Source organism: Erythrolamprus reginae, unplaced genomic scaffold (assembly GCF_031021105.1).
Source record: "Erythrolamprus reginae isolate rEryReg1 unplaced genomic scaffold, rEryReg1.hap1 H_49, whole genome shotgun sequence".
Classification (NCBI taxonomy): Eukaryota; Metazoa; Chordata; class Lepidosauria; order Squamata; family Dipsadidae; genus Erythrolamprus; species Erythrolamprus reginae.
In genome coordinates this window covers 57,690-67,782 of record NW_027248505.1, presented here as the reverse complement: position 1 = coordinate 67,782, position 10,093 = coordinate 57,690, and the positions used below count along the sequence as shown (strand labels likewise).

The 10,093-nt window shown below is 47.4% G+C and overlaps 1 protein-coding gene across 3 annotated transcripts in view; it reads right to left on the bottom strand.

Annotated features, from left to right (window-relative positions):
* The window catches only part of LOC139155709 (zinc finger protein with KRAB and SCAN domains 3-like), a 36,855-nt gene continuing 26,762 nt past the window's right edge, over positions 1–10,093 (bottom strand). For all 3 annotated transcript variants that reach the window (XM_070730966.1, XM_070730963.1, XM_070730964.1), the window contains exons 4-6: positions 6,746–6,828; positions 4,861–4,987; positions 1–1,014 (exon numbers count right to left, since the gene is read on the bottom strand). In XM_070730966.1, coding sequence (XP_070587067.1) covers positions 428–1,014; positions 4,861–4,987; positions 6,746–6,828 — 797 coding nt within the window. In that variant the 3' untranslated portion in view covers positions 1–427. The remainder of the gene's footprint in view (positions 1,015–4,860; positions 4,988–6,745; positions 6,829–10,093) is intronic.

Genomic DNA, 10,093 nt, shown 5'->3' with positions numbered 1-10,093 from the left:
TGGGATTCTAGTTTGTTTATTTATTCTTTAGTGTTTAAATGCAGCCCGTCTTACCACCTCGACTTGTCTCTGGGTGGCTTACAATAGTAGGAGGGGGGGGGGAGAGATAAAAAAGCATTTAATATTGATCATTAAATAAATCCAAGCTTTCTCTCAATAAAACTAGCAAAAAAGAACTTCGGGAGATTCATGTTGGGGTGGGGAAGAGAGAAAAAAAACCCCAAATCCACATTTCAGATAGCTGCCCAAGGGGGGGAGAAGAGAAAGAAAGGCTATTTATAGAGATTTGTAAAGAGTTTGTACCTAAAACGCGAGGTACTTTCCACGGCGGAGATAAACCATCAGTTTCTGCCCTGTACAAAATTTTTGCTCTTTTGGGAAGCTTTTGGATTTTGAACGCGACCGGCCTCTGCCGCTTCGATGGCATTTAAATTTTGTGACTCCTTCGATGAGAATGGAGAGTGATGCTGTGGCTAAAACTCTTCCCGCACGCCATACATTGATAGGGTTTCTCGCCCGTGTGGATGCGTTTGTGAGAAGTCAGGGTCGCCATCTGACTGAAGCTGATGCCGCATTCGTTGCACTTAAAGGGCTTCTCCCTGGTGTGGATTCGTTCGTGTTCGTGCAGGAGAGACCGGTGGGCGAAGCTTTTCCCGCAGACGGGACACGTATTCATTCTGGGTTTCTGAGCCAATTGCCCTTGGGCGGGCGTTTCGGCAGAATTCGTGCTCTTAGAAACCAAGGTGGCATTTCTCGTGCTCGGTTTCGCTTGGATCGGCGTTTTGCAAACGTTCCTGCTCGCGGATGGCAAAGGGGCATTCCCCGGATATCTTTGGGGGGGCACCGCTACACCTGGGTCAGGACGAATTTCCGAAAGAGAGAACTCATCCCATCTCATGACCTTGACCCGGTTCTCTGTCCCTTCGCTCTGCGGTTCCTGCTCGGTGGATCTGGATCTTTTTAAGGATACTTTTTTTGATTCGTCCTCGTCCTCGTTCCGCCATGCCTCCCTCCCTAGAATAAGAGAAAAACCAAGAGAAAACATGGGGGGAAAGGGGATCAAATGAAAACAAAAAAAAGCTTTTGGTGAAAGAGAGAGGTAAGGTGAGTAAAAATGAATGCACAGGTATAGCATAGGTGGAACCTCACTCCGTACTGTTTCCCTGAAAAATAAGACCAGGGCTTCTATAACTGTCTGGTTTGGTGCTGCAACCCAACAGGACCGACACAGACTTCAGAGGATAATCAGAATTGCAGAAAAAACAATTGCTGCCAACCTGCCTTCCATTGAGGACCTGTATACTGCACGAGTCAAAAAGAGGGCAGGTAAAATATTTACTGACCCCTCACATCCTGGACACAAAATGTTTCAACTCCTACCCTCAAAACGTCGCTACAGAGCACTGCACACCAAGACAACTAGACACAAGAACAGTTTTCCCCCGAACGCCATCACTCTACTAAACAAATAATTCCCTCAACACTGTCAGACTTTCTACTAAATCTGCACTTCTATTCTACTAGTTTTTCTCATCATTCCTATCACCCATTTCCTCCCATGTTGACTGTATGACTGCAACTTGTTGCGTATATCCTAAGATTTTTATTAATATTGCTTCTTCATTGCTTACTTGACCCCTATGACAATCATGAAGTGTTGTACCACATGATTCTTGACAAATGTATATTTTATTTTATGTACGTTGAGAGCATATGCACCAAGACAAATTCCTTGTGTGTCCAATCACACTTGGCCAATAAAAATTCTATTCTATTCTATTTGTTCTGTCTGGGTCACTCCGGAAGCTATGACCAACCCAAAAAGATAAGCCAGACACACCGGTTGAATCCAAACACAGTTTTATAAAGGTAAAAAGCAAAGAAACCAACAGAAAATGTCCTTACAAGTCAGGAAAGCACTGGAACTCCAAAAGAAACACGAAAGCAATTGTTCATACAGAAACACAGGCTCCTTAATGCCAAACGAGGCTGTTGAGCTAACAGACCCAAACCTCCCACCGGTTTTCAAGGCTGCTGGGCCACGAGCCAGGAACAAAAACGCTGAGAGAAAATGCAGATAACACCAACTCCTCTTTGATAACACTCCACGCTGCCGAAATGGTTCTCATGCCTTATAAACCCTTCCCTGCTAATGAGGACCACACCCAAACCCCAGGTGGTCCTCATTCAACGCTGATAATATCTACGCAGTTGAGTTCTCCTTTGAGCTATGCGTCTCTGCCGCATACTAATGATATCTTGTGCTTCGTCATCCAGGGATTCCAGGGAATCCAGAGAATCAAAGCTACTTGCTTGATAGCCCTTCCCCAGCGCTCCCAGGCCTTGCTTCATCTTCACTTTCTTGACTGCTGGCTCCACTGTCCGGCTGTACAGAACTCTCCCCTCCGCTCTCAGACTCCCCCGGGCATGGAGCCAGCAGAGACGCAGCTGGTCTTTGATCTGGCTCAGGCTGAACCACAACACTATTAATACATTAGGGCAGTGACGGCAAACCTATTTGTCGCCATGTGCTAAAAGTACGCATGTGCCAGTACTCCTGCGCACCAGCACCCATGATGCACTGTGTGTGCCTTCCTGTCCGTGCACAGGTGCAACCTAGCCCAGCCTGGCTCCCAACCCCACCGCTAGCCACTTTTTCCTTACGCACCAGTGACGGTGCCTCCTCCTCCTGGCTATGACTTACAGGCCGAACTGCCCCCGCTAGGAGGCAAAAAGAGGAGTTTGTCGAGTGCTGCTCTTGGTAGTAGTGCCATAAAGGCTGCCCGCCTGACTTTGTATCTCATGCAGCAGCAGGAAGCTGGGCATTGCCAGGGCCCTTGAAGCCACCTAGCGGTCTTCGCCCTTCTCGAACAGAGATGGTGAGGAAAGCAGCCTCCCGAGTAACGGTACGGTGGCTTGCAATTTCCGAGCCACGATGCCACACACACACAGTACCACACCATGCACCCTAGTTTGATGTCAAGAGCCTTGGTGGCAAAGTGGTTACAGCGCAGTACTGCAAGCTGCTTCTGCTGACTGTAGTTCAGCCGTTCAAATCTCACCAGGCTCAAGGCTGACTCAGCCATCTGTCCTTCCAAGGTTGGTAAAACCCAGATTGTTGATGGCGATATGCTGATTCTGTAAACTGCTCAGAGAGGGCCGTAAAGCATTGTGAAGCGGTATGTAAGTCTAAGTCAGTGATGGCGAACCTTTTTTTCCTCAAGTGCCGAAAAACTGCGCTTGTGGACTATTGCACATCTGTGAGTGCCCACACCTATAATTCAATGCCTGGGTAGGGTGAAAATAGCTTCCCCCGACTCCCGGAGGCCCTCTGGAGGCCGGAAATGGTCTATTTCCCTACTTCTGGTGGGCCCAGTAGGCTTGTGTTTCACCCTCCCCAGGCTCCAAAAGCTTCCCTGGAGCCAGGGGAGGGTAAAAACACCCTCTCCCATCCTCCTGGAGGCTCTCTGGAAGCCAAAAACGCCCTCCCAGAGCCTCTCTGTGAGCCAAAATTCAGCTGGCCGGCACACACCTACACGTTGGAGCTGAGCTAGGGCAACAGCTCACGTGCCAGCAGATATGGCTCCGTGTGCCACCTGTGCCATAGGTTCGCCATCACTGGTCTAAGTGCTATTGCTATTGCTGGGTTCAGGGCAAGTCCCTGAAATTTGCCATGCTAGATGCAGCCTGGAGCGCGAGGCTGGCAGGAGGAGGGGATCACTCCTGCCTCCCTCCCCATCCTGCTATCCCGTGTGCTGCAGCCGACCTGTCAGCTCCTGCTCTTCTCCCTTCAGCTGTTGCTCCTGCTCTTCTGAAGCTTCGCTTCGTTTCCCCCCCTCCCCAATGGACGACTTCAGACTCGTGCCAAATTAGGTGGAAAGGGGGGGATGGTAAAGAAGTGGTGGCTGCAGGGCGCCTTTGGCACAGAATCTGCTCCTTCGGCAGTGTTGCTTGTTCTCGGTGGCTGGAAAGGGGGGGGGGTGATTTCTCCTCCAGCACCCCAGGCACAAGCAGCAGAGTGGGAACCACTGTGCAGCCCTAGGAGAGTAGCAGGGGCAGGACTGCTTGGGGGGCGGGGGAGATTATTCTCACTTGTGCCTGGGTTTTTAGATATTTTTTAAAAATATAGTAGTACCTCTAGATACGAGTTTAATTCGTTCCAGAAGGGAGCTTGTATGTCGGACAACTCGTATCTGGAACAAATGGCTTTAGACTTTGTTTTTCCCCTCCGAGATAACCAGAAGCAAGGATTCTTGCGCCACCTAGTGGACGCTCGGCTCGTATCCCGAATTTGAGCTCGGGTCTCGAAAAGAAATTTCTCTCCCCTCGTGGCTCGTATCTTGGAATACTCGCATGTGGAGCAGCTCGTATCTAGAGGTACTACTGTATTAGATTTGTTCATTGTACACTGTTTTACTATTGTTGTGAGCCGCCCCGAGTCTGTGGAGAGGGGCGGCATACAAATCTAATAAATAATAATTAAACAATAATAATAATGCTGGAGGAGAAATCCCCCCCCCCCCGGCCGGTTCCAGCCACCAAGAAGAAGCAGCCGTGTCCCTGCTGCTCTCCTTGGGCTCCCAACCCCAGGTACAGATCTGCGCATGACTCACTGCATTCGTATTGCATATACCACATTGGCTCAGTTAGCGTCTGGACTAGATTTAGACTGAGAATGCAAATGACCAGCTGTCTGCGAGGAATACAAATCCTTCCCCACTATCCTGTCAAGAGCCGAAGAAGCTTCTTGGATGAAAAGCAAAACGTCTTCAAGAGAAACAAACAAACAAACAAACAAACAAGTCCTGAAAAGGCAACTTTTGGGTTCAATCCTGTTGGGACGCAGCACAGGGGACTCACCCACAAAAGCCAGGTTTTGGTAGTTCTCCACCATGACCTCCAGTTGCAGGGCCACTTGGGATGCGTTCAATAATGGACACTCTTCGTCTGTGAAATACACAGCCACGTCCTCAAAAGACAGCGGACTCTGGAGAGGGGAGGGAAAAAGAGAAGGAAAAGAGGGAGAAAAGGAAAAGGAAACGGAGGAAAGGAGAAAGGGGTCAATGCTACCAGGAGTGGGTTCCTGCCAGTACGGCTAATTGCACACAGCTCTGTGGCTCTGGTGCACGAGCGCTGGTTTGAGCACAATTTTGAGTCCTGCACCTGTGCAAGTAGCAAAATCTTGCACGAGGGTTTTTTTTGTTTGTTTCCGTGCATGTGGGTCCCCGTGTGCGATTTTGCTCCTGCACAGGTGCGGGAAGCCAAATTGTGCCCGGACCCACGCTCGTGTGCCGGAGCCACAGAGCTGTGCGCATTTAGGCATACCAGCAGGAACCCACTACTGAGTGCCACCCAGGAAAATGTACAGTGGCTACTATTTATTTATTTATTTATTTATTTATTAGATTTGTATGCTGCCCCTCTCCGAAGACTCGGGGCGGCTAGCAACAGTATAAAAAGACAATGTAAACAAATCTAATATTGAAAATAATCTAAAAAACCCCAATTTAAAGAACCACTCATACATACAAGCATACCATGTATAAATTCTATAAGCCTAGGGGGAAGGGAAATTTCAATTCCCCCCATGTCTGACGACAGAGGTGGGTTTTAAGGAGCTTGCGAAAGGCAAGGAGGGTGGGGGCAACTCTGAGATCTGGGGGGGAGCTGGTTCCAGAGGGCCGGGGCCGCCACAGAGAAGGGTCTGCTCCTGGGTCCCGCCAAACGACATTGTTTAGTTGACGGGACCCGGAGAAGGCCAACTCTGTGCGACCTAACCGGTCGCTGGGATTCGTGCGGCAGAAGGCGGTCCCGGAGATATTCTAACCCATTTTGGTCTCCCATCCCAGGGGCGAGTTCCTCCTAGTTCGGACCGGATTGCCCGAACCGTTAGCAACCCACTGGTGATGTAATTTTGACATCACGGATCTGGTTCTGTCTGTGCTGATCTGTGCATGCCATTTATTTATTTTTTTTTTGGGGGGGGGGGATTTTTGGTGAATTTTTTTCCGGTGTTTGGATGGCTTCTCCTTGTCCTCTGCTTTGAAAAAAGCCCTCCGGCCCATCCCTGGGCTAATATGGACCTTTGTTTCTTTGCCGGAAACACAGCTGATCAGCTCCTCAGCTGTGTTTTGGGCTGAATCCACCTTCTGAGCATGCACAGAAGTGAAACTGCATGTAAAGGATGTGTGCATGAGCGGAGCATGGTTATGACCTATGAAGCCCTTCATGGCATCGGACCAGAATATCTCCGGGACCGCCTTCTGCCGCACGAATCCCAGCAACTGGTTAGGTCCCACAGAGTTGGCCTTCTCCGGGTCCCATCAACTAAACAATGTCGTTTGGTGGGACCCAGGAGAAGAGCCTTCTCTGTGGCAGCCCCGACCCTCTGGAACCAGCTCCCCCCAGATATCAGAGTTGCCCCCACCCTCCTAGCCTTTCGCAAGCTCCTTAAAATCCACCTGTGTCATCAGGCATGGGGGAATTGAAATTTTCCCTTCCCCCTAGGCTTATAGAATTTATACATGGTATGCTTGTATGTATGATTGGTTCTTTAAATTGGGGTTTTTAAGATTATTTTTAATATTAGATTTGTTCACATTGTCTTTTTTATTGTTGTTAGCTGCCCCGAGTCTTCGGAGAGACATACAAATCTAATAAATACAAATACAAATGAAATGTCGTGATGCGCACTGTTAGCAAAGGTAAGTGGAACCGAACCCTGCTCTGACTCCTTTATTCTTACCATAGCTGGCTGGTTGGAAGTAGACCCCTGCCAAGAAACAAGAGCAGACATATTCGGAGGCCTCATCGAAGATTTCTCATTGCCTGTACATGGACAAAAAACGTAGTGGAAAGTGGTTGTTTTATTTGCACACGAAAAAGGCCAAATGGGACAAGGCCCAGCCTGGAGACACTACAAAGCCCTTGTTTTTCTAGGATTCACACAGCTCAGGAGGTGTTCCAACAAACCCTGGTTTGTTTACTTCAATATGGGTTGCTTTTCCCATTATCCTCAGTAGAAAGCTGGCCCTCAAATCCATTGGAGTCTGCAAAACTGCAGTGACAGAAATTAATACTTTTTAGTTTGTTCCAAGGATCTACTACTGGAAGTTTGTTCCAAGGATCTACTACTCTTTCAGTAAAATATTATTTTACTGAAAGAGTAGTAGATCCTTGGAACAAACTTCCAGCAGACGTAGATAAATCCACAGTAACTGAATTTAAACATGCCTGGGATAAACATATATCCATTCTAAGATAAAATAGAGAAAATAGTATAAGGGCAAACTAGATGGATCATGAGGTCTTTTTCTGCTGTCAGACTTCTATGTTCCTATGTTTAAAAATTATTTTGCGAGTCTTTTATTGGACAGGTCGTCCTCGAACTTACAACACTTCCCTTAGTGACCATTCAAGGTTACAACAGCGCCAAAAAGAGTGACTGATGACCATTTTCCACTCTCATGACTGCTGCAGCATCCTCCATGGTAAGAGGGCTGACATTCATATGCTTGGCGACTGATTCATATTTATGACGGGGACAGTGTCCCGGGACTACGTTTTGCGACCCCTGGTCACATGTTGAAAATTTGGACGCTTGGCAACTGGCTCGGATTTATGACAGCTGCAGTGTTTATATGATCCACTTTTGCGACCTCCGGACAAGCAGTCGATGGGGAATCCAGACTCACTTAACAACTAGGTCAACTGATTTAACACCAGCAGTGATTCACTTAACAAGTGTGGCAGGAAAGGTTGTAAAATGGGGCACAACTCAAAAACATAACAAACCCCTGACTTAGCAACATGAAGTTTAGGCAAATTGTGGGATCACATGACTCTGAGGATCCTGCAACCATCATAAATGTGAGTCAGCTTTCAAGCACCCAAGTGTAAATCCTGTGACCAATGGTCATCACTATTTTCAGTGCCACTGTAACTTTGAAAGGCCACTAAACAAACAGTTGTTAAGTCAAGGACTACCTGTGCCTTATTTCTACTGAACAAAATAGGTGTGCATTTTATTTTTATAAAATGAGCTGTGAAACTTGCTAAGGGGAAACTCTTTTATCACAGAGATGTGATTGGCAGGGGCTTCTGCACAGGGAGACAAATATCTCAAGATGGTTCCCACAATCAAGGCCCACTATGGTTAGTATACATTCAGGGTGGCCTGGAGGAAATCCCTTCAGAAAATAGTGGGAAGCATCCCTTCCAGACAAAAGGAGGCAATCGTATTTATACATATTTCAGGAGAAGAAAATGATACAGGCAAACATATATGCAGGTAATAAATGATGTAAGTATGAATAACGAGCAAACCCTTAAGTTACTTCCCTGCCTTTCAGGGAGAGAAGCAACCAAGAACTGAGAAATTTCCTGATGGTGAAGACAAGCAGCGGAACCACTGGCTACCAGACGTAGAGAGTTGGACTAGAACAGTGTTTCCCAACCTTGGCAACTTGAAGGTACAGTGATACCTCATCTTACGAACTTAATTGGTTCCGGAACAAGGTTTGTAAGGTGAAAAGTTTGTAAGACGAAACAACGTTTCCCACAAGAATCGATGAAAAAGTGATTAATGCATGCAAGCCCAAAACTCACCCCTTTTGCCAGCCGAAGCACCCGTTTTTGCGCTGCTGGGATTCCCCTGAGGCTTCCCTCCATGGGAAACCCCACCTCCGGACTTCTGTGTTTTTGTGATGCTGCAGGGGAATCCCAGCAGTGCAAGAACGGGCGCTTTGCTGGCCAAGGAAGTCCAAAGGTGGGGTTTCCCAGCGAGGGGAGCCTCAGCGAAATTGCAGCATCGCAAAAACACGGAAGTCCTCGAAACCCCACCTCTGGACTTCCATGTTTTTGTGATGCTGCGATTTCGCTGAGGCTCCCCTCGCTGGGAAACCCCAACTCCGGACTTCGGCTGCAAGTGAAGTGCCTGTTTTTGCGCTGCTGGGATTTCCCTGCAGCATTGCAAAAACATGGAAGTCTGGAGGTGGGGTGTCCCATGGAGGGGAGCCTCAGGGGAATCCCAGCAGCGCAACAACGGGCACTTTGCTGGCAACAGAAGTCCGGAGGCAGGGCATCCCAGTGGCGGCAGCTTGGGTTTGTAAGGTGAAAATAGTTTGGAAGAAGAGGCAAAAAAATCTTAAACCCCGGGTTTGTATCTTGAAAAGTTTGTATGACGAGGGGTTTGTTAGATGAGGTATCATTGTATTTGGACTTCAACTCCCAGAATTCCCCAGCCAGCAATCGCTGGCTGGGGAATTCTGGGAGTTGAAGTCCAGATATCTTCAAGTTGCCAAGGTTGGGAAACACTGGACTAGAAGACCAAGTTATTTTCCTGTTCTACTCTACACTCCACACGCTACTCTCTTCCAACTCTTGATATACCGTGGTTCTATTTTCTTTCTAGTGTTACTATCCTCAGGATGAATTGTTGTCTTCACAGAAAGAAATGAATGCATCAGTTGTATTGCCATAGCAATTGTGATGAGAACTGAGGACTTCAAGGCTGCCTCAGTGAGTGCACACTCCTTCAATGTTTCTAACTTGCAAACACACTCCCTCCCTTCCCAAGGCTGGTTTGCCTCAACTTTGCACACATAAAAGGGGGTTAAGGATTTGATTGTGCGATCTTGGCCACCATGTTGAATTTTTTGACTCCTTCCCCTTTGCAGACATTCTGGATCATTATTTGTAACAGCATGTTTCAAAGCTTGGTAACTTTAAGAAGCGTGGACTATAACTCCCAAAATTCCTCGAGCCCTCTAAATCTCAAAGTGAGTTCACATACCATATTTTTCAGAGTATAAGACGCACCTAGATTTTAGAGGTGGAAAACAAGGAAAAAAGTATTCTGAACCAAATGGCGTAGTAATATATTATTTAATAAAATACCAGTGTAGCAGAATACTTTTTTACAAACATGTACACTTTTAACCAACTTCAAACTTGACAGCTTTAAGACTTGTGGACTTCAACTCCTAGAATTCCTCCTTCAGTCATGCTAGCTCAGGAATGGGAGTTGGTGTCCACAAGCCTTAAACTTGCCAAGTTTGAATACCCTTGCACCCCTAACCCCGAGATCCTCAAA